At 35.8% G+C, this 25,278-nt stretch overlaps 1 protein-coding gene and 1 long non-coding RNA gene across 15 annotated transcripts in view; one reads left to right on the top strand and one right to left on the bottom strand.

Moving 5' to 3' along the window:
• rgs12a (regulator of G protein signaling 12a) overlaps positions 1–25,278 on the bottom strand; it is a 69,144-nt gene that overhangs the window by 38,376 nt on the left and 5,490 nt on the right. For 6 of the 14 annotated variants that reach the window (XR_012383222.1, XR_012383221.1, XM_073908223.1 and 3 more), the window contains exon 3: positions 22,770–22,871. Coding sequence is in view for 12 of the 14 variants with exons in the window: in XM_073908223.1 (XP_073764324.1) it covers positions 22,770–22,871 (102 nt within the window). In the remaining 2 variants the exon portion in view is untranslated. Of the gene's footprint in view, positions 1–5,609; positions 5,710–16,722; positions 16,906–22,769; positions 22,872–25,278 lie in introns of those variants that run through there. The other 8 variants (XM_073908232.1, XM_073908231.1, XM_073908230.1 and 5 more) reach the window with 2 other exon arrangements.
• LOC141375334 (uncharacterized) lies at positions 7,540–10,959 on the top strand. The gene is made up of 2 exons (XR_012383224.1): positions 7,540–10,058; positions 10,606–10,959. It is a non-coding gene; the product is annotated as an uncharacterized lncRNA (long non-coding RNA).

Consider the following 25,278-nt stretch of genomic DNA (forward strand, 5'->3'; position numbering starts at 1 on the left):
GTTTACCAAATAAATTGCTTGATGTGCATCAGAAAATGTTATGATTTGGCCTAAATGAAGTGTTTGGCTAACTAGACAGTGCGTCAAACTCAATTGTATCATCTAAATTTTTTTTTGTGATTCCTAAATCACCCGACTCAAAGACATTAGAGTTATTTTACCCCCTAGAAATGGTAATACACAAACTTCTTTACAAATAAAAAAAAAATAAAAGGATTAAAATATTACAAAAATTATTATTTTCTACATAAATATAAAAAACACTACCTCCACGCCCCTTTCATTTAATAAGAATATGACATGTGTTTGGTATACCTTTTTTGACCACACTTTGTTATTATTGTTGTTAATTTATTTGTTTGCTGGAAATCAAAACAGAATTTATAAATAGTTTTAAAACAAATCTTTGTGCTTAAGAAACTAGATTAAATATGTGGGCTAATGGATGTCTTCAGTGGAGTGCGTACAACGTTTCCTTATCCACAAAAGTAAAGGAGTAAAGAGTACAGGTAAAGCAAAGAGAAATTAAAGAAGCCAAATGGAGGAGGCTCATTCTTTATCCTCGCTGCAGATGGTCTGTTTAACAGTTTGTTTGTTTTTTCGCTAGTGAAGTGTTTAGTTTTTCCACTTACAAATACTGACATATAAATAGCAAATGCACCATGGCGTGACAAAACTGACTCTTAAAGAGAATGGGAAATAAGACTCTGATTGGTTTAATGCACTTTATGCTCAAAACACACCCATAACTCATTAAGAGAATAAGCAAAACCCTGTTAGACCATGCATAGCAGAACAAACCACATTTTTCTGACACACACTTTGCGCTTTATTGCACCTAGATCCTTGAAATACAGTATAAAAATTTAATTTCTACTTTCACAAGAAATTTTTTGAAAATAATTTCTAAACCAATTTTGTAAATAAGAAAATTGGGGGTAATTTTGCCTCCTTGTTTTACACAACAACAGCATTTTTGTGAGTGAAAACACATAAATCATTGCAGTTATCGTGTCCATGTAAACACCCTTAAAGGAGAGTCTTTGAAAGGGATGTTGTCATGAGCATGCATGTTCTGTATTTAGGAAGCTGTAGATTTAAGGCAAGCGCAAACAATCCCACAAAAATGGCAGAGTATATTGTAGTGTTTGCTAACAATTCGTCAGCAAATTGTGGATTTATTTCACATTACAATCAACAGCATCATTCATACAAAGCAAATACATTGATACTTGCACCTTATTGTTGAATAAATGTAGCCTCAAGGCTGATTTATACTTCTGCGTCAAACGCCGGCGTATGCTACGGCGCTGACACATAGCCCTTCGCCGTGGCCGTAGGCATCGCTGACGTGCACCTCTCAAAAAATGTAACTACACGTCGCAACGACGCGTAGCGCAAGCTCAGTGATTGGTCGGCTTGGTAGCGCTGACGAGTCTGGGCGGGACCGAGAGCCGCGTGAATGGTGCGAGCGATTGTTTACAAGTGTGGAGTCCCGTGAAGGAGCTCCGGATGGAAAGTTTTCTTTTGTGTTTACCTCATAGTTAAAGTTGTTGCACGTACGCCGGTTCCTGCCTCAAAATGAGCAAGTTTGAGCCACTTGTACATCCCGGAAGTGTCCTCGACACAGAGGAACATTAACACCTCACTGCCAACTAGCGTTTCGGAAGTGTTAATGCAGACCAACAGAGACAGCGCGCAGAAGTATAAAGCCTGATTTATACTTCTGCGTCAAGTGACCGGCGCAACCCACGGCGCAAGCAACGCGTGTAGCTGTGCATTTATACTTCTGCGCGCTGTCTCTTCTGTCGCGTTGCATGCGCCGTGGGTTACGCCGGTCACTTGACGCAGAAGTATAAACCAGGCTTTAGGGTGAGTAATGACAGAAATTAATTTTTTGGGTCGACTATGCCAGTTTATTGAATTTCCAGGCCACACATACTCTGGCATATTTTCCTTACAATTGTAAATGACTTACTTCTGATGTTATTGCACACCTGCCATATTCTTTTTCTTCTTCTTGAGAATCTTCACACCTCCACTGACGCCACATAAGCAACCACAGCCGCAACTACATGTGTGGCAAAGCTGCAGAGACTTGCTTTGTTTATATTTCCACCTTCTGGACGGAGTACTACCCTTTTAACCTCCAAACATAAAACTGGACCATCTCAGTATCAGAGGTTTTAATGAGGATTTACTAGTGATTTCTTGGAGGGTGTCTAGTAAACTTGAAAGCTCTTAGACAACCTATGAGCTGTCAAGTGCAGTCTTTTTTTTCTCATTCAGGATGTTAATCTGTAAATTCAAACAAACATATTCTAGCTTCTTCTGCTGACATTTGTTGATAAAGGGAGACAAAACCCACAGCCAGAACGCACTACAATCTCTAGGCTACAGCGAAAAACACCATTACAAAAGACAAGCGGTTGGTCTAAACAAAATATCTTGGCTTGTCATAGCATGTTTAAACTGAAGTTACAGTTATACATGCACACAAAGACAAATCACAAGGAGCCAACACCATAGGCGAGAATACGTATTAGGAAAATAAATTCTAAATATTCAATATACTTTATTGAAAAAAATTAATTAAGCCCCCAATTAAAATTTTATATACAGTTGAAGTCAGAATTATTAGCCCCCCCTTTGAACTTTTTTTGTTATACATTTCCTAAATGATGTTTGGCAAAGCAAGAAAATTTTCACAGTATGTCTGATAATATTTTTTCTTCTGGAGAAAGTCTTATTTGTTTTTATTTTGGCGAGAATAAAAGAAGTTTTTAATTTTTTAAAAAACATTTTAGGGACAAAATTATTAGCCCCTTTAAGCTAATTTGTTTTCGATAGTCTACAGCAGTGGTCCCCAACCACCCGGCTGCGGACTGGTACCGGTCCGTGGAACAATTTGTACCGGGCTACATAAGAAATCATAAATTATTTTTGTAGAAAATATTCTCCCTGCGCCTTGGTTTCTTCCACTCACACCTGCCATCTCACGTGAAATGGACTATGCCAAAATCCACCACAGAGTGAAGTGAAAGTGTAGCGGGAAGAACGATCGCTAAAATATAGCTCAATGGTGGTTGTTGATAGTTTAAAGTTATAAAAGAGGTATTATAGAGTCCAAGTCAGCAGAACACTTAAGGACTATGCATATATGTGTGCGTGCATCGCTAAGTAAGTACCCAAAATCATTGCAATATGTATCTATATGGAGATTCACATAATCATACTCATTAGCGCTGTAACATGCCAATGCATACATTTAATTCGGCTATACGGTTGTATTATTGTTAATATGTTCGTCAGTTGAGATGTTTGGCACAGATATTATGTATTTGATGCATATAAACATTGATTGAAACACAATTAGACCTCAATAGTGCAACTAGCGCATGTGCAGTTGTTCATGATTGACTTGGATGCACGAGCGCAGCACCTGTGTTCACGTGAAGAGCATGTCTAATAAAAATTCAAATTTGGTAATTTGCACATGCGCCACATAAAATGTGCAAAAAATATTAATAAACAAATTCAAATTTGTACATAAATTCAATATGACTTGTTATTTTTATTTATTTATTTTGCTATTAAGGCAAAATAAAAATTTGCATGAAAACTACATTTAAAATGTTTATTTTGCTAGTTTACATTCTTAGTTTACATTGTTTAGGTAATCTTCCATCAGTCTGACCATTTGCTTTGCATTTGGGGTGAAAGTCCTTCTGTTGATGTTAAGCTCAGGGCTTTCATAGCAACTATACTTTAATTTTCTTAACTACGCTCCTCTTTCTGTTACTGTGGGTTCACACTGAAAGCGCTGAGAGCAGAGTAGCCAGAAGTCATTCGTTTTCAATGGGTGCCAGTGTCATGAGAAATCAAGTCCCCCATGAGAATTGTGTCTGCCTATAGGACCCTGATTGATCCTATTGTTTCACTGGAATTGTAATAGGTATAGTCTGTAGCACCTGATGAAGTCAAGTATTAAAACGATTAATTCTGTGAAATTACGTTATAATTTATATAATATAAAAAGCGTAATAACCAATTCATTTCACCATTAAAATGACATACATAAAAGTGTTATATAGAAATTTGGATCCATTCACAGTTGTTCCCAAGGGTTTAAATATTGTGGTTGCCAGATTTCCAATATTTTACGATGTTTTCTTAAAATTTTTATTTATATTTCTATATATTACAATGTTTTATATAAATTCTTTTCTTAAAAAAAGTGGAAATCTCATGCTAACTTCAACTAGAATACAAAAGAGTATTACTGCTTCAGATTTTTTTCAGACAAATGGACAATTGGATAAGTGGAGGAAAGCCACACCACATTTAAATTAATCTGATAAAAAGCATGTTTTTATGCGAGAATGTAAGTGATTTGCTAAAATGGCTCATTTAAATACAAGATCAATTAATCAGCCACTTTTGACGCTCTCGTCGGTGGAGCAGTAAAGGCAGAAAGCATTGTTGCAAGGGTGGCCAGAGCGAACTTTGACGCTCTCGCCTTCAGTGTGAACGCACAGTTAAGGGGTTTGCACATGAAACTTGAAAGCATCGCACACTAAACGTGGACATTCGAATGTTATTTAATTTAAAACTATTGAGATGGTGCACTGAGGCGCGTCAAAAATATGAACAGCTGCCAACTCGCAGTGCTGGTGTGGGTATCCTGATAGAAATCTATGTTTACAATTCTAAAATGCATAGCACTGCGTGGTGTGGGGTAGCACTGTGCGGCACCGAGTGGCACATCCGGTGTGCAACCCTCTTTAGTGTGATATGAAAGAATGATGCACAAAAAAGCCTGTCCCTACATAACTTTAAAAAATATTCAATTTCAGAGGAAAGTACATGAAAATACTAAGATAAAAGTCTCAGTAACTCAGACTTTAAAAACACAATGATCAGAATAACAAATGTTTTCTGTTTTTTCGATTGTAAATCAGGGTTACTACTCCAAGTATTGATCCCTTAACGCTTATGAACTTAACATTGGCATTGGTTAAATAAAAATAAAAACTTTAACTATTATTTTAATCAAAAAGAAAAAGCACTGACTGATAACATATTAATTTTAAATTAGGAAGAAATGTCATAAACAGAAAAAAAATACATTTTTAGTCAAACACATAACTATAAATTCCAAATGAAGAGAACCTGAAAATTACCTAATGTTCTCTTCATTTATTTCATCCATGTATGCATATGTTCTGCATCTGGCTAGCAGAAAAACTCACAGTAGTCCAAATGCAAACTGATTATATAAACTTCCGAGGTACAAATATAAATTAATTAAGCCATGTTCACCAACTGTGCTCTTGTAACAAAATGTAATTACCTAAATTGAAGGTAAAGTGCGTGAGGACAGACGTCCGGATGCACAACTGTGGAAACATGCGAGTGTGAAGCGGCTGTGTTTGAGTACAGCTGAGCCTCTGCCACAGCTGCTCGGTGTGGGAGAGCAGGAATGAGATAAAAACAGCTAATGAGTAAAGCAGCTGATCTGATCTAAACCCAGCCAGATCATTTGGCCTCGAAAAAAAAAGAAACAATGCTATCGAAACCTGAAAAAACGGCTATAGCGCAAAACTCACCAGATTCGGGGGCCGCTTTCTGAAGGAAAGTCTCCTCATGAGACTTATAGTCAAGAGGCTTCTTCTCTTAGTCTTTGATTTCGGATTCATTACTGCAACTGGTTGTGTGGGTGATTGTGTGCGGATTTTTGAATACCTGAAACTCTCCACCCAGAATCAGATAGCGACACAACAGTCTTGTTGGTACACGTTCAATCGGCCCCCAACATATGACAATACTCTACTGTAGAAGAACTGAATTTTTTCTATAATAATCATAATAAACTGACGCACAGTTTATTACCTGATACCTCGTCTATAAGCTATATGATTAAACCATTCCTGTCTTCAGTTTTTATTTTGGTTTATTCAGTTTTCCACTAGATAAAAACTCGATTGGTATTAATTAGGCCTGTCACAGTTACTGAGTAATCATTTAATCAGCTAATCTAATCGCAAATATTTGAGATAAGCGTGACAATCATGGAGTTTTTTTTTTTTTAAGGAATTTAGGTGCTCCAGTGAAAATAAAAAAAGATGTAAATGGAAAATGTAAAAACCAACAAACAATACAACCTTTAAAAATAATAATACATATATTTTTTAGCTCTTTATTTTAATTTTTATTGAACAAAACCTTCATACATACAGTACCACCTAAATCCTTACAAGAAAGAGATGGACCATATCAAAGTACTCTTAAAAGTACTCTCAGTGAATTTAGCTTACTACAAAAGGAGCTCAAAACCCGACCTCCCACCCCAATCTAACAGTGATCAAAATATTTGTGGAAGGTTCAGAAAAAATAAAAGGCATACATGAATAACAATTAAAAACTTATAATATGGAACTGGCTGAGACAAAAATTTTAAATTGAAGCAATGTATATAAGGACAATGAAACCAAAAGAGAAATTATAAAACAATTGCAAGATAACTAAAAAATAAATAATAAAATAAAATAAATAAGTAGGTCTATTTGCAAAAAAAAAAATGTGAATGGTTCCCAAAGCTTGTCAAACTTGTCATTTAGGGTGAATCTTAGTTCTACGAAGTGTAAAATATTTCCAAATTCGCTAGCCCACATTTCAAAGATGGGAACAGCATTAGATTTCCACATTTGTAAAAAGATTTTTTTTGCAATACACTTACGAAATAGAATTGATTGTGTTTGGTTTCTACTGCAAGAACTGTACTCTGCTCCTAAAAGTCCAATACTAGAATCATAATACATGTTTTCACATTTATTTGTTTGACAATTATATCTCATGTCAGTCCATTTAATGTACTATACTGAATTAAATATTTTTTTATCATATTTAGTTCTTGATCAGTAAATGTTATCTTCATTTAGATAAATGTAAACATATATATATATGTATATATATATATATATATATATATATATATATATATATATATATATATATATATATATATATATATATATATATATATATATATATATGTATGTATGTATATGTATATATATATATATATATATATATATATATATATATATATATATATATATATATACATACATATATATACATATATATATATATATATATATATATATATATATATATATATATACATACATATACATATACATACACATATATATATATATATATATATATATATATATATATATATATATATATATATATATATATATATATCCTCATATACATTTATTCACACATAAATATATAGATAAAAGTATAAAAACATACTATAAATGCAAAATAAGAAAAAAGAACTAGTATAGTTCCTAAAACAAAACATTAAAGTGTAGTGTTGTCATATCATTATTCTATTATTTTCATGCAAACACATACATAATAGATCTAAAAAAGCATAGTCAGTATATTAGCAATGCACTAACAGTGTTTTTGGAAGAAAATCTAGAAAGAGTTGATTCTTTAAATGCTATTTTTTTTCTTCATTAGTGTTAATTTATTCAGTTGATTTTAGCAGTAAACATGCTCATAACATGAACAAGCACATTCAGTTTGTATTACATTCATGATTATTTAAAGAAATGTCAGTGGCTACATTCAGAGATAATTTTATTTGCCTTGATGGGTGGGTTTTTCCTAGACTGAACTTACCATGCAAGGGTGACAAAATTATATTCTATTTTTCTTCATCATTTTGGTTTCAAACCGGTTCTCAACTGCATTTGGAGAGTCTGTGGTAGGAAAAAATAGAGTATGCCAGACCAATACAGGCAGGGCTGGTTTGTATGTGTGTGTGTGTGTGTGTGTGTGTGTGTGTGTGTGTGTGTGTGTGTGTGTGTGTGTGTGTGTGTGTGTGTTTCTCAGTGAGAATAGACTGTGAGCTCATGAATTTGTGTGTGTGTGTGTGTATGGATTGGGTGTGTATGTTAGAGAGAGAGATAAAGCGGGCTGTAGATTTACAATATTAGTTTCCGCTTATTCTCGGCGAACTGCTCCACATTAAGGAAGTATCCGTTCTGCTGGGTGAGCAGCCTTGATCTGACTTTATAAACTGACTGATGAACACACTCCTACATCAGCAGAAAAAAGTCTCAATTTCAAGTTTAGTTTAGGCTGTAGCACAGAGCAAATGTGATTCAAGAGTCATTTTCAAGGAGGCAAACCAAATCTCTTCCTCTTATCTCTGGCAGACAACAAACCGCTTGAAAATAACATCAGAGCGCTCGGAGGAGACTTCCTTTGAGCCCGACGGAGGAAGGGAACGACTGATAAGATGGTTTTCTCCAACAAAATGTGTCTACAATCAAGTGCTCATTATGCTAGCCGCCAATGTGCATCGATTTGTAAGTCCAGAAAATGTAGAATAAAGAAAATAACAATGAGCTTTTACCTACTTATCTCAATGCAACCACATGGTTACAGTATAAACAAACCAGAAATATCATTTACCAAGGCTGTGTATTCTCTTCCCAAACATAAAATGAACCACAGCAGTATTTTAACCACCGTCCTTGAATACATCGCCTGTGGAGAACCATGCAATGTAATCATCAGGACAAAATGCCAAAATGGCACTGACCTGGATCTGATGAGGAACAATGACTGGATCATTTCCAGGTGTAAATGATAGCATGTTCACTTAAGAGCTCATGACTGAAGAACTGTGTTGGAATGTTTGGCCTCTGGACAGAACATCCTTCAATACATTACACTACAATACAGTACAGTATCTAACCTGAGATCTACAGTTACAGCATCCTTCCAGCTTCTATTGACGTTTTTATGTGTCATCCACATTCAGAGTGTGCCGTTACAGGCTATGGGCTGTGTGTAAAATAGTGTAAGAGTTTGTAAAATAATTCTTGCTGAAACTGTCTTTGTGCATCAGTGAAAGTAAATCCTGTGTATCAGATTAAAGGCATTATTTACCGAAAGATGTAAATTGCGGTCAACTTAAGGCGATTTTCTACAGCACGGGTCATTTTGGGGGCTTTTACTCTATGTTTGGAAATAAGTACCTGGTACTTTTAGTACCACCTCAGGTGAGGTTCTAAGCAAGCCTTACCTTAACCAAAATGTGACATATACACACAGCTGATCACCAATATCTCCAAGAGAATCATCCCGGGGTCATTGGATTTGTGACATGAGGCTCCAAACATGCTATATTTAAATAACCATCTGTTGGTTCACACGACTAAACCATTTTTATACCAAGAAAAAGAAACCTAAAATGGAAGCATCGTGGTTAGTAGAAGAGGTCCAGGTGTTCCTCTTGTTGGTAGCCAAAAGATCTAGAGAATCTAGAAGGAAAGTTTTTTAGGAAGACATGGCAGCAGTGGCGCAACTCTAGCATCGTGTTTAGTAGAAGAGGTCCAGGTGTTGCTCTTGTTGGTAGCCAAGAGACCTAGAGAATCTAAAAGGAAAGTTTTTCAGGAAGACATGGCAGCAGTGGCACAACTCTAGCATTGTTGTTTGATGAAAAGGTTCAAGTGTTCCTCTTGTTGGTAGTCACGAGATCTAGAGAATCTAGAATTAAAGTTTTTCAGGAAGACATGACGGCAGAGGCGCAACACTAACAATAATGCAATCTACACTAAGCAGCACTAAACTGCAGTAGAAATGCAAACCAAGCTAAGAAAAACTGAACCGAAGCGAGCCAAACCATACAGTAGTAAAAAAAGCACCTTTATTAACTTAAAGGTCACATGTCGTTTTTGTGTAGTTTTTTTTTTTTTAATAATAGCTGAAATTTTGGTCCTTGGTAATCCATATAATCAAGCCAATTCAACAGCTACTTTGGTGAAAATGTGTTGAGGAATACTTGCAAAATTTCTGAATTTAAGGTAAGTTTAGTTTCTGGTATAGATTGATACTTTCTGTTCATTCAACAGTAATGTAGGAGCCACAAGTATTAATTTTTAATCCAAAGCAACTCACACCCCTGGAACCACAGCAGTTTGGGGGAGGACACCTTGCTCAAGGGACTGACTTCAGCTGTGGTATTAAAGGCTGATTTATACTTCTGCGTCAAACACCGGCGTATGCTACGGCACTAACGCATAGCCCTTCGCCGTGGCCGTCGCCGTCACTGACGTGCACCTTCAAAAAATGTAACTACATGTCGCAACAATGCGTAGCGCAAGCTCTGTGATTGGTCAGATTGCTAGCGCAGACGAGTCTGGGCAGAACCGAGAGCCGCGCGAATGGCGCGATCGATTGTTTACAAGTGTGGAGTCCCGTGAAGGAGCTCCGGATGGAAAGTTTTGTTCTGTGTTTACCTTATGGTTAAAGTTGTTGCACGTCCGCCGGTTCCTGCCTCAAAATGAGCGAGTTTGAGTCACTTGTACATCCAGGAAGTGTTCAGAATAGCAAAACAGAAGCGAAGAAACTCGACACAGAGGAACATTTACACCTCACTGCCCACTAGCGTTTCGGAAGTGTTAATGCAGACCAACAGAGACAGCGCGCAGAAGTATAAATGCACAGCCACGCGCGTTGCATGCGCCGTGGGTTACGCCGGTCACTTGACGCAGAAGTATAAATCAGGCTTAAGGGGGGAAGAGAGTGCTGGTTATACACTCCCACCACCTACAATCCCTGCTGGTATCAAGACAAGACTCAAATCTATGACTTTTGGATCGTACCAATATACCCCGAGTGGTCTCCCCACTAAAGGAGGGGCGATGGCCCAGCACACAGTTCATGATTTTAAACCAAGGGATTTGACCATTGTGGATTTTAATTACTTTGTATTGTGCCTGCATTTTTTTTACTTTTCGCAGACTTGTACTGTTGTTCGCCGAATCTGTACATTCTCAAGATCAGCAACGATGTATTTGATCACATTCTCGTTTTTGCAAATGTCGTCAATCTGCCATTAAACATTCTCCTCAGCCCAAATGTTCACCATGTCCTTGGTGTCTTAAACTGTCCAGTACTCTGTTCTTCATTTTTTTTTTGTAAGCAAGCGTAATTGCAAAACTAACACAAGTGAAAGTGGCATCTTGCCACCTCTAAACCTGACTCAGGTAAACTAGAAACTACGCGTTTGCCCTTAACATTGCCCCAAAGCCCCAATTGGCCTGATCTAGCTCAAGGTAATTGACGGGCTGAAAAGGCTGGTCATTGGCCCATCAGAAGCCATGATTTGGCCTGATCAAGCCCCAGAAGTGACTGTGGAAACCCGACTGGCCCTGGCTTGCTCACTTTAAGGCTGATTTATACTTCTGCATCAAGTACACGTGTATGCTCTAACGCAGCCCTCTCGTGGTCCTCGTCATGGCAGATGCTGACGCACACCTCTCAAAAAAATGTAACTACACATCGCAACGATGCATAGCGCAGGCTCTGTGATTGGTCGGCTTTGTAGCTGTGACCAATGTGGGCGGGACATCGCAAACACATTGGAGCGAGTGTTTACAAGTGTCGAGTCCCGTGAAGTAGCTCTAGATGGAAACTGTTGTTTTCTGTTTACCTTGTTATTCCGCTAGTCCCCACCTCTGAATGAGCGGGCTTTAGCTACTTGACAAAACAAAACAACAACGAAGAAACACGACACATAGGAACATAAAAACCTACTGCCAGCTAGCATTTCGAAAGTGCTATTGCAGAGCAACACAAACAGCATGCAGAAGTATTAATGCACAACTATGCACAAGGCAGGTGCCGTGGGTCATGCTGATCATCCGACGCAGAAATATAAATAAGTCCTTAGGTGCGATAGTGAAAACACCGCTAAAAACTATTAGTCCATGACGACAGAAATAGCTAATATAATTTGCAGATTCTGGATGGCCCATATATATCAATAGCAGAACAATATATAGGATAATACAAAAGTTGTCCATTTTTTCCAGTATTGAAAGCAGCATTCAATAAGGGAAACAGTCCAACTCATTAGCATGAACAAATTTGTAGTGTAAAAGCTCATACATAAAAGCCCAAAAGCGATGTATGCGTGTTTACACAGTGACACATTTGCATCTGCGAATCACACAAAATAAACATCTCTCCACTCCTTTGTAATTCCTGGAGGAAAAGCATCCATCATCATCTAAGCTTAACCCATGACCCCACCCAAATACACTTTCAAACGTTTTCTCTTTCCTCCCTCTCTTTGTACCAAACCAGTGGTCTTTCAAACTGAAACCTAACACTCTTAATTATACACGGGTAGATTTCTTTCCTGACAAAAATAGTTTCCTGTGACCAAATGTATACCCACCAACTGCTTTCAAAGCCAGAGTGGTGTGTAGAAAAGAGACAACCTGTTAAATGACCAAGGCAGGCATGGGAATTAAGGAGGGAATTCATTCACTTTTATTGAACTTTTTTTCTGCACAGGGACTAAACAACTTCTTGATATACATGGGAAGTTTTTCAAATCAACCTGTTGGTCATGAACTAGCCTAAGCTACTCTTTAAAATAGCTTTTTGATTATACATGTGTGGTATTCAATTACGAAAAGCCATTAAAACAGACTTCAGTCAGATTAAAATAGAATTTTGTAATACTTTGTTTTACTGGTGCAGCTCAATAGATTTAGAGGATAATAAAACTGATTTATTTGCATCTTACTTGCGTTCCTGCCAAAGTAACCGTCACAAATGTGACACACGCACTTTATTTAGCAAGAAAGCTGCCAAGCACATAAATGTGAATGATAGGAAGCTTTGTTTTATGCCAGCAATGGCAGCGAAGTTTGCTGAAGCATAAAGTGCTGATTTGGAAAGGCTAACAGTGAAGGGTAATAAGCTTCTGCAAATGACTGTTAAATGGCTCAAACAGGAAAAACCTCAGCCAGCTCAACACAAAAAAATTGCCCCAAGGCTGCATCCAAAACCCCAACAAACGAAAAAAAAAAAATCTAGTATTAGCCTGTTATTCTCTTGTTAGCCCACATCAAACAAAACCAAACCTTGAACCAGAACTTTTATATTTTACATTAGCTTAGGCTCTTTTATCCGTTTAAGTCAACGTCTTGAAACAATTAGTTTCTACCATTGCTAATGAGCAACAATGGTGTATGTCCATCTGAGCCAGACACTCAGATTACATACAATTATTTATTGTATTACACCCTGTCTACACCAGACCCAATGCAACAACTGGTGAGCCCAGTGTAGACACAGTGTTATGGTCAGGTGCACTAACCCTTTGACAGGAGAGGGCAATGAAGTGGATTGTAGATGCTAGGACTGTGTGATTAATCAAAATTTAATTGCAATCGTGATTTGAAATGTTGTGATTAGCTAATCGCAAGAGGCTGCCATATATATATATAATTTAACTTCCCCCACCCAGAGCAAATGTGTGACTGCCATCTTACTAGCCAATTGAGTGAGCACATTTTCATTCTGCCCAATCAGAATTGCGCAACCGAACTATGCGGAACGCCCGCAATAAAAAACAAAAAACAGGAAAGCGTGGACGAGTGGGATGATGGCATCAGCCACTCCAGTAGCATAAATAGACAAATTAATATCAAAGAAAAACAGCACGTCAGTAATGTGGGAATATCTTGTTTTCAAAGTCACAGACACCAAACAAAACCAGGTTATTTCTAATTGCTGTCGCAGAATTGTTGCCACAGCACAAGGATATACAACAACCAGCACTTAAAAAAAGCATCGCAGGGGGCTATATGAGGAGCGTCTTGCTAAAAAGTCAACTAAAAATACTGCCAGTACCACTCAATCTAGTAGCAAACAACAGTGAAATTTCAGAGAAGTTTGCAAATATAAGTTAATCTTTTTAAGTTCCTTTTTTTAAATAACACTCACTGCATTTTAGCAGTACAAAGCTACAATACAGATTATTGAGCTGAAGCTTCAATACAAAATTAAATCGCAAATCGAAATCGCAATGTGTCAAAAAATTCTCAATTAGATATTTTCCCCAAATCGCACAGCCCTAGTGGATGCAGTAAATGCACATGGAGTTGACCTTGAGCGGACTTGAAAAACAAAATGTTGCAGACTTTTCACTTACACTCTATATAAATCTAATTAAAGAGACCTTTAGGCTGCTGTTAATATTAATAATAAATCTATATTAATATAGTTGCGCAAATCAACATCTAATATAATGTATTGTCTTGTAGCAGCTATATGTTCTATATCCCTTCCATGTAAGAGGAATATAAATAAACTTCAATTAATCCTCTTGACTTGGCTTGATCTATTTATAAATGTTACATTTTTTAAAAAGTGTTTGTTTTAAAGAGCTTTTTAAACACAGTAGTATTTTCAAATGTTTTCTGCAAGATCCTCACCCACACTAAAATGTCTTAAAATGCTAAAGTAAAATAAAACTGTCTTTACCAAACAACAACAGCAAGAAAGCATTCCACCATTGCATCGTCGAAGAAAAGAAGTCTAAGTAAAGACTATAGAACACTCGTCACTCGTATAGTGGAGGAAAAGTGTAACGGTCAATATGGCGGATGAAGCCTCGCCTACTAATACAGAAGCCAATCATCGATCACTATAGACTGACGTTTCTCCGGGGGAGGGATTTTGGCCAGATGTGTGTTTTTACAGCAGTTTCATGGTGAACATATGCACTGGAACAAATGCAGGCGAGATTGAAATCTCTACTTTTAAATGAACCAACTACACTTAAAAACAATATTTTTTTTGGTTTTCTAATCCATATGAAAAGAACGCAATCCATCCTGTCAAACGCACATCACTTGACAGCAACTACTCAAACGCCCACAGACTTTTAAACAAAGAGTCGTTGTCATTTCAGGAGGAGATTCGCCATTGGGAGTCAAGACCATGTTGTGAATTACTTATTAGTTGTGAATTACAGAAGGTCAGTGCGATCTGATGAAGCATTATCCAGAGGATGATATCGTGTAGAATGGCCATAAATGAGGTTGGTGTCGTGATCTCATTTGATTCAAACATTTAGAAACAAAACTAAAGAGACAGTTGTTGTTTAATTTTATCGGTGATTCCAAATATGTAATGTAATTGTAAGTTTGGTAAACAGTTTTGGAGAATTTCCCTATTCAGACAGAATGCCTGAGAGGCGTTTCAAAGATGGCCACCGGGTGAAATGGCTTGCCTTAAAGGAACTTTGGTATGTACTAAATAATTGAGACATTATCTTTATTATCATTCTATTCAACTGGAATGCGAGCAAAACAAATGACAGTACACATTCTGCTGGACATGACTGTCTCACATGACTAATTAAATATGTATCTTTCATTGTCCACACTATAATGCGATAACAGCATTTTCAAAATTATCCACTTTGGAGAATGGAAAGCCCAATTCATGCTGCACAGACAGATGGCAACAAAAGCGGACATCTTAGACATTCCATGACCAAACAAGCACTAATTTAGCATGTTCAACCTGCAAAAACAAGCTACAACTGATCCCAATGTGGTAATACACTGATCCGGACAAAACCAGACCAAGTGTCTGTTTGCATCTGTTGATGCAGTGTGAAATGTAAATAGGCATTTAGTTCTCTTTGCTAAATAATGTAAAAATTATTCATTCTGCTATTAATTATAACAACTGCATTGTGGCAGACCTTCAAGTAAAAAGGTTTGTTACCACTTATACAAAGCAGACCACACTTGCATTTGTCATTCATCTACTAACTAAAGACAAAATCTTACTGACTCATCATATCTAACAAAATATCTCTTAAGAGCTGTTTTCAAAAAGATGATTTGTACAGAAATAACTATTTTCATCTACACTAAGGGATGATACTTTTCTGGTCATTTCAAGTAAGCATCTTCTGCCACTTTAAATCCTCAAGCCCTTTAAAACAAGATTGACTTTCCATGTTTTGGCTACCCACAAAAGGTTATAAAAGTCATTTCATCTTATTTATCTGTGATGCTAATGTCAAATTATTCAACTTTACAGTTTTATCATTGTCGTCATTGGTGTGAATAGCCCTTTAAAGTAAAATCAGGTCAAAGGAAACATTTCTGTTGAACAGAGGAATAATCACACAGCCTGTGGTTTAGAATTACCAAACGTGGGAGCACGAGGAGGCCATGCATCCAGAGAAAGAAAACATCGCCCTTTAGCAGAACAGGTGGCCTCGGCTCAAAGAATCAGAAATGCAACTGTCAAACCACACTGGAATACAGACAAACACCAGGAAAGGAACTCATCCATGAAGAATGAAACCAAGTACCGACTTGTGTCAAAGGAGAAGACATGTTTTGCGCATCTGGGAGTACGTTTTTGAATGTTAAGTCATCGTGGTGACCTCAGAGATAATTGTCACCATCTAAACTCATACACAAAGCAAAGAAAGAACAACAAATAAGGCAATGGCCTTTGCACATCAAAAACATACCATGCATTTTGAAATGACTGCAAGGTGTGTGAAAGTGAATACACTTAGAGAAGTGTTGACAGCTACATTTAACAAAGCACTTTCAGTACTAAAGACGAACGCTGAGAAACAAGAGTCCGGTTGAGAAATCCTGCACTGAAGTCATCCACTACTTTAATTTTAATAAGTACAAAACAATTGACCAAAACAGTTACTCCACATTGTGTTAAACATTCCAATGTGAGACCACACAAGCTCCTGTCAAAGCATGAAGGAAACACTTCGGGCAGTGAATTTCTACCTATTCCAACATTTTAAAAGAAAAGATGGTCTCATGCACTTACAGAAGAGCGAAGAGTTAAAGTTGGCTCCATTCGTGAGTATTATTAGTCCTCAGCGCTCCTGTAGACACCCAGTGTAAATAAACATGTCCATTCAGCCACACGCTCTGTGAGTTCACAGGATGAAGCTGAAGTCAGTGTGTCTGTCTTTGGAGTTCCAGCTCGGTCCCTGCGTTCAGCCTGTCTGACTTTCCCTCCTGCGCTCCGTCCCTTTTCCCTCCTCCCGTCTCCTTTCACTCTGTGCTTCAGACAGATTCCTCCTCCCACAAAGACTCCTCTAGTAATAAACCCTGACTCCCTCAGACCTACCCAAAAACGCTGTGATGTCATGTTGATTTGAGACTTGAGATATATATATTTTTTGAGACTTTTAAATTTATGACTTTCTCACTTGGGAAAGTTTTGATCAGAGCTCAGAGTTGTGTGGGTGTTTAAAAATCATGCTACTTACTCAAACCGAAATTGGGCACTTCTCTCGGAGATGCTCTTAAATTAAATGGCTGCAAAAAAAAAATCTGAATTCCTTGTTTCACAATAGAGTTTCACTTTAAAAGGTCTTTGCAATTTTTATTCTTGGATTTGCAGCAGTTGGTGACAGAGCTAATCGTTCAGTAAAGGCACAGACACACAAGCGAAATGTTGTCAAAGTACATGGGCAAAAAAAAGTTTCCTTATTTCTCAATAGTACAGTAATGTGTGAATCAGTTTCAAATAGGGCTGCTCGATATTAGAAAAATCTGATATTGTGATATTTCATTTTTGCAATATTGCATATAAATACAGTTTCACAAGATATTTTGAATAGCTAGATTTGGTTTTCTGGGGAGTTTAATAGCATTCAGGTACAGCAATTAAATAACCACAATGCAAAACATGCTTTTCTTACTTTGTTTTTGTCTCGTTTCTAGTCCAAATATCCAAAAATTAGTTTGTAATAAATTTCGTTTTCAGTGTTAGAAGAAATAAGCCACAATTAAGAGATTTTTCTTAAAACAAGCTAAATGATCCGCAGTGGGGTACGTGAAATAAGACTTTTTTTTTTGCATAAATCATATAAATTCCATATAAATAGAGTGATTAAATACAATTTTTCTGCTCCTAGTCGACTATAATTCACACTCAACATTACATACCTTTGCGGTGGCTATTGCAGGTGTGCACGTTGCCATATCTATGCGGAAACGATATTATTGTGTAAGCATGGGACAATAACCGTTTTCAAGGTACACCCCAGTTTGGAATAATCCAAAACAGTCAAAATGTTCTGCTATAACTTTCCTATGGTATTTAAGATTTTTTTTTTTTTTTTTTAGGACAAAAGCAGCAAAGATATAAAAAAATGCCATTTGAAATTGTAAAGAAATCAGTGTTTTTGGAACTAATGAAAACAGCAAGTCAGTGACTCATTTAAATTACTCAGCGTGACATGTTTATTGTTTCAAAATACTTAAAATGTTTCTAAAAAAGAAAATATATTGTGTTTAAATAGGATTTTTTTTTTTTTTACCCAAACATTTAAAAAGAATATATTTTAGAATATATTTTTATTCGAATATTGTGAAACCGTGATGTTTTTTTCCAAGGTTATCATACCATCAGAATCATAAACCAGCCTATTGTGCAGTCCTAGTTTCAAACTAAGTAGCTTTTTGTTTGTCAGTGCAACGTGCACTTCAATCAGTTTCTAAATCTGCAGAGAAAAATAATATTCTGCATGAAATTTGCATTTGCATGCATTCCTCATGAAGTTATGAAAACTTGAGAATGTGACCACATGCAGCATGCTGATAGAAATTCCCTTGCAAAAATAATAGAAAAATAAATATTACTCCATTAGTGATCAATACGTAGAAATCTGCTCATTTTTAGCCCATCATTAAGTCTATTCATTTACTTGTGTAAATGTGTGTAAATTTGTATTTATTCAGTTATTAAATTAATTTCGGTAATATTATTGACTAATATGAAAATGTTCATATGATTTATTTAGAATACAGTTTGTAAAGTAATATTTTCTGTTTTTTAGTAGATTTATTATATGAGACTTGCTTAGTTTACCAAATAAGTGGATCTAATTGGATTTGCATTGTAAACATCAAATAAAAGTTTAAAAAGCTATAATTTTTTATGTCATATAAAGTTTTTAGTTACGATACTCACAAAATCATTCCGCATAAATCTGCTGATTTTTTTTTTAATTCTGCACAGAAATAGTAAAAAATGTCCGCAGATTCTGTCTGACACTAGTTATGAGAAATAAAACTTTACATTTCAGCATAGTAAAGTGTACCAGCTGGGTTTCTTCAAATATATACAAAATAGATTTGTGATTTCCAGATATAAAACCTTATATTTCCTTGTTTTTCATAAATGATGGTCACTCTTTATGTCTGTTTACGAATATGAAATCAATGAAGAACATTAAAAAAAACTTGTGATGACTAAACTTTATAACCTTACTCGACCTTTACATTTTTTATATGTAATAAAATGCATAAACCATTTATGAAATGATAAAGAATATGTTGTAAGAATAAGTACAGGCTTTCATAACACATAAAACACTACATCTGTAAATGCTAATAATATTATGAATTTAAGGAGCAGCAAAAATGCATAGCATTTGTCACCCCTTCTCTAAGGTCAACAGAGGGAGGGTGATCACCAGAACAGAAAAGTCCCAATGTAAAATGAGAAAATATGATGTTTTAAAATATGGAAAAACTGTCTTTATGCTGTTTTCATGTTTTTGTATTATTTGTTTCTATTTTATTTATACTTGTCTTATTTATTCCTGTTTATGTAAAGCACTTTGAATTGCCACTGTGTATGAAATGTGCTATATAAACAAACTTGCCTGGCCTTAGCCAACCAGCATTCATCTTTTTATCACATAAGATTTTAGCCAAATGCATCTAGAGACATGAAAACTAAATGGCCTCATAGCCACAATCAACTTTATAACCGGAGAATTGATGAAAACATTATGCAATGCACTTACAGCCTAAGATACTGCCAATGTGATGATGGACAAAGCACAAATATGAGTTGTTTAAAATCCTTGCGACTCCATTTGATGTTGAATTTGGTAAAATGTCCACATTTAAGTGAAATAAAGTATTAAAAATAGAACAGTTAAATAAAAATAAAAAAGATTGAAGTTACCGAGCAGGGGTTGTCCAATATCAAACAAAAACATCAACTACAACTGTCCTCATTTAGGTATCATATATACGTGTATATTCTGTAAGTTATTTATCTGCCTAAAGTATTTCGGAGTATAAACCGTCAACATCGTATGGAACTTCCACAGCACCAAAATTTTATCAATACAAGCAAACCTACAGCTGTTGTAAATCAGGTGTAAATCCCCAATCGCATGGGAAATAAATCTACTACATGCTATAAAACTATCAACGACATCAACACACAGTTGCGTCCATAAGGGTTTGATATTAGTTTTGATGATGAAGTCCAAACTTGGGACCATCTTCAACAGAATACAAGCCTGCTAAAAAGTGTGCAGTGGAGTTTCACAACCTCTTTGTGCGCAGGATTCTACAACACACTTTTTTAATCAGCAGTGGCAGCAGTGATCTTCTGTGCGGTTGTGTGCTGGAAACGGCATCAAGAGCTGCCAAAACACTCTACGGCTTAATCAAGATGCCTGGCTCAGATTTAGTGCTAAGAGAAGGGCTGTCTGAAAGGTGGATGCGCTCCAAACTCCCGGCCATCATGAAGGATGCCTCTCATTTACTTCATAAAACACAAACTTTCATGGTGTCCTAAAGTTTACTTCCTCTATTGCTGATATCAGGACATACAGATCTGGCACAGAGTTGCGTCAAACTGTGAATTTGCATTCTATTAGTGTACAGAAGGGATTGTTTAAGCAAATTTACAATGGCTGAGGTTAGACTGAACAAGAGAGAAATAAGAAAACAACAATTATGCATTGTTCTCTGTTTTGTTGATCTTTCTACTTCGCAAAAGCTACATTAAAGTACATTTGCTGAATGGGCCTTCATTTAGATGTTATCTGGCAACATGCTTAGACCAAGCATTTTCCAACCAAACAAACCTCTCTATTTCACATGCCCTCCCTCTCGCTCTTGTTCTCCTGTTGAGCACCAGCATGACTGATGTTCTCATAACCACACTTTCCAGTCTGCCTGACCACCAGAGGAGCATTGGGTCCATGAAAAAGGCTGCCTTGAGTTCCAGGAAAAGCCAAAGGGAAATCCTACTCCTCTCAGATTCCTCACTTGGAGAGGCGACAAACCTTTTCCAGCTTCAAACCTCAAGAAATTCGCTAGGTTAAAACCCATGTGACTCCATTAGCGTCCACAACATAATATTTAAAGGTATAAATTGTACTCATCAATCTTAATCTATGGAGTGCATAGAGTAGAATTCAACCTAGCAACAATTTCGATTTCGGCTTCTAATGATTATGAAAATCATTAATCGAGATAAAAAGATTATTTCGTCATATACCGCCCTCTTTCCAGATGTACACATTTGTTGCTCTGCAAAGCTCAGTTTCACAAGAAAATGACTAAAAGCATGTACTGTGATGTAACTTTTGCAGCGTGGGATGCACATCATTCATGGTTCGAATCATGTTTTTAAAAGCGCAAATGAGACCGCATGCCGCAGCATTCAGCATTCGGTCTCATTCGCACACTAGCCGAGCAGGGCACACACATCTAATGTCATCTTAATGTGAGCGCTTTAATGGTCAAATATTTGTCAAAAAGCGGTGTTTAGTGATTATTCATATTAACCCTCATTTGTGTAATAATCAAATGAGTTGAGAATCAAAAGACGTGTGAAAGAGAAACCAATGAAGTGACAGCGCGCAATATTCCTGCTGTTTTTGCAACGCAATTTGTAACTTGGTTTTTATCATTATTAATCAAACAACAAAAGGAGAAAATCCCTCTCTGCTCTTGACTGAAGGACTTTTGTAGCTAAAGTTTTATTCTTACAGTGAAGATGCTTAAAGAACAGTTTGTTTCAAATTTTTATTCAATAGTATTTATTTCCCTTTCCTTATTTACAGGGAGGAAAATAACTGCATGCAGTTGACGTCAGAATTATAAGCTCTCCTGAATTATTAGCAACACTAAGGGGGCTAATAATATTGACCTTTAAATAGGTTTAAAAATATTTAAACCAGCTTTTATTCTAGCTAAAATAAATTAAATAACACTTTCTCTGGAAGAAAAAAATATTATAGTAAATGCTGTGAAAAATTGCTAAATCTGTTAAACATCAGGGAAATATTTATATATAAAAAAAAACTTCACAGGAGCACAAATAATTTTGACTTCAACTGATAATCGTTTTGAACAATCGTGATTACAATTATGACCAAAATAATCGTGATTATGATTTTCCCATAATGGAGCAGCTCTACACCACAGGTAGTTGGTAGATTTGTGTAAAAGGCCTGCGCCACGGCTGGAAAAAATCCTAGAGGAAACACTGCGTGTATACTAAGTAACAAACAAACTTTTTACACATATGCAGCAAGGACAAAAGTATTGAACACGACATCTATGTGGGTAAACACATTTTTAAATTAGTACAGCACATCAGTAAAAAGAGTGTAGTGGGGGTTGAAGACTACCCAGACACATAAAGGATTCTGCACATTTGAGTGAGGATACTAATGGTACCATTACTGTCATGCAGAATGTCACATGTTTATAATAGTTTCATGGTTATCCTTGTCTATTGAAAAACACGACTGTGCTTGAGAATAATGGAAACTCACAAAGGCCACTTTGTGTATTTAGAGAGAAAAGAAAAAAAGTATCACGTGTGAAAAGAGGAGGAATAAAAAATATGACTACAGTTTAATACAGACTGACTGACTGTCCGTTTACTGACAACTAAACAACTACACATACCTATATCTCTTTTTTCATGATCAGACATGTGCGGCTTCTGCTCTGCATCAGATATAAAACTTGGAAAAAACTGTGATTTAACTGCATTATGTGTGTGCATTGGAGGCAAAGAGGAAGGTGCTATAATCTTACCTCAAGATCATTAAGTGAATGAGCCAGACTGAGTCGTTTAGCGGGACCTGACGGTCTTCGAACAGAAGAGCGTCCCCTTGTGAGAGCCCAAAATAAAGATCCCTGAGAAGAGATTAAGCAGAGTTAATTACAGCTAATATACATGCCATAAGTAATCTGAATAACATTTTAGTCATAACTAATCTGCCCTACAATACAATGGCATTTCTTCCTAAGAAATTGTGCATTATTATTGTGTATAAATTGTGCAGAATTATCAAACCCCCTTTGAATTTTTTCTTTCTTTTTTAAATCTTTCCCAAATAATGTTTAACAGAGCAAGAACATTTTCACAGTATGTCTGATAATAATTTTTCTTCTGGAGAAAGTCTTATTTGTTTTATTTAGCCTAGAATAAAAGCAGGTTTTAATTTTTTGAAAAAAAATTTAAGGTAAAAATTTTTAGCCCCTTTAAGCTATATGTTTTTTTCGATAGTCTACAGAACAAACCATCATGCCTAATAACCCTAGCCTGCCTAGTTAACCTAATTAACCTAGTTAAGCCTTTAAATGTCACTTTAAGCTAAACAGAAGTGTCTTGAAAAATATCTAGTCACATATTATTTACTTTCATCATGGCAAAGATAAAATAAATCAGTTATTAGAAATGAGTTATTAAAACTACCGTATTATGTTTAGAAAACTGAAATTGAAAAAAAAAATAAACAGGGGGGCTAATAATTCTGACTTCAAATATGTGTAAATATTGTTATTTTCTCATTTCAGGTCACACTAAATAAATGTTGAATTTAAGAAAATAATACAAATAATAATGAGAAGAAGACAATAATATTAAGATATAATATTTAGTTAGTATTTAAGTAATTAAGTTAAGTTAAGTAATTAACATTAAGTAATTGGAAGAATGTGTATTATTTATGTTTCTCACAATTATTTTTGCACTGAATGACAATGAAACAATATTTAAACCATATTTTGATATTGTATTTTCGCAAAAGCTATTTGAAACATTAGGCATGGGTATTTGTTATGTTTCCTAAAAAGGATGCTCTGGGGCGCGTTTCTGAAAACCATTGTTAGACAATTAAGGTTGCAGCAAGTAACGTTGTTACAAACATCGTTGATTTGGCGTTTCCTAAATCTATCGTTCCAATGAACATTCGTAAACTGCGTCGCAAGCTTGTATGCTTGCAACTACACCGCTGGAGCTGTAGTTAGAAACATATTACTGGCTGTGTTCTATTCCCAGTTATCCCCCCTATGCCTTATTCCTTTATAACATTCTGACAATTAATCTCGGAATTATTTTTTTAAAAAGTCGTCACTCTTAGGTGTAATTTGCTTTCAAACTACTTTTACAGTTCAGTTTTAGCGAACTTCATGTTTACAATTGAGCTCCCTTTGCAGTGCACTTTGAAAACATTGATGTCATTTTGAACACAGCCTCATGACGAAAGCCATAGGTGACCTATTATTTAAAAGCAGGATTTGTTACGTCTCCAAAGCTTGTGAAAACAAAAAAAAAACATAGCACACGTTAATGCTTTTAAGTTATCATCATCATCATCATCATCATTAGTATTATTAATATTATTGTTAAAGTAGGATTTTTTTTAATTTCCTAATAAATAATAAATATTAAATTTCATTTCTTAATAAATAGCCTCATTATTTATTTATTTATACAATTCACATATGATATTAGAATTTGTGCTAGCTTTTGTAAGTGATTTTATGTTTTAGAATAAAATATGTAATGTTCTCAAAAATATTTATTAAGGAAACATAGCCCCTATATGTGCCTTTGACATATATTTCAATATGGAAAAACTAGTGCATGTTTTTACATAAAATCAATATTGCTAAATGTGTGTGCCTGTAAAATAATATAATTTGCACAAAGAAATTATGAGGTTCTTCTCTAAAGAAGTTGTTGCCACCCCGTTAGAGCATCATTAGGCGTTTTACTTTGTAACTAACTTAATTTAAACGATGGATCTGCAACTGAGAAACTATGGGTTTTGGGAAACACTCGCCACTACATCGTTCTTTTCCCAAACGATGCATCGTACTATGGTAGTTCAGCCACAAGTTACGTCATTGTCTGAAAAACGCATCCCTGATCAATTGGCCAGAGATTGGCATTGGCCGATAATGACATTTTATGACTCGATCGGTACTCGCTATTCTGGCTCATTTCATGAACCGTTCACAATTGTTGATTTACAAGCTGAGGACATATAAGAACTGAAATATTTTTACATACTGAAAGTTCTTTGTTTTCAACAATATTGCAAGTTCATTTAACCTGGCTGAAAATATTAAACTAAAAAATAGTTTTTAACATTTAAAAATATAACTTATTGTAATATACTTATTGTAATAAACAGTAGTTTATGGACCTATTTCCATTTAGTTGAGAAGCAATGGATTTATAGGTTTGCATTTTAACTTCTTATGCATCAAATTTGCACTCCAAAATTCATTGAAACATGTTGAATTATTTCCT

This window comes from Danio rerio, chromosome 7 (genome assembly GCF_049306965.1).
Source record: "Danio rerio strain Tuebingen ecotype United States chromosome 7, GRCz12tu, whole genome shotgun sequence".
Taxonomy (NCBI): Eukaryota; Metazoa; Chordata; class Actinopteri; order Cypriniformes; family Danionidae; genus Danio; species Danio rerio.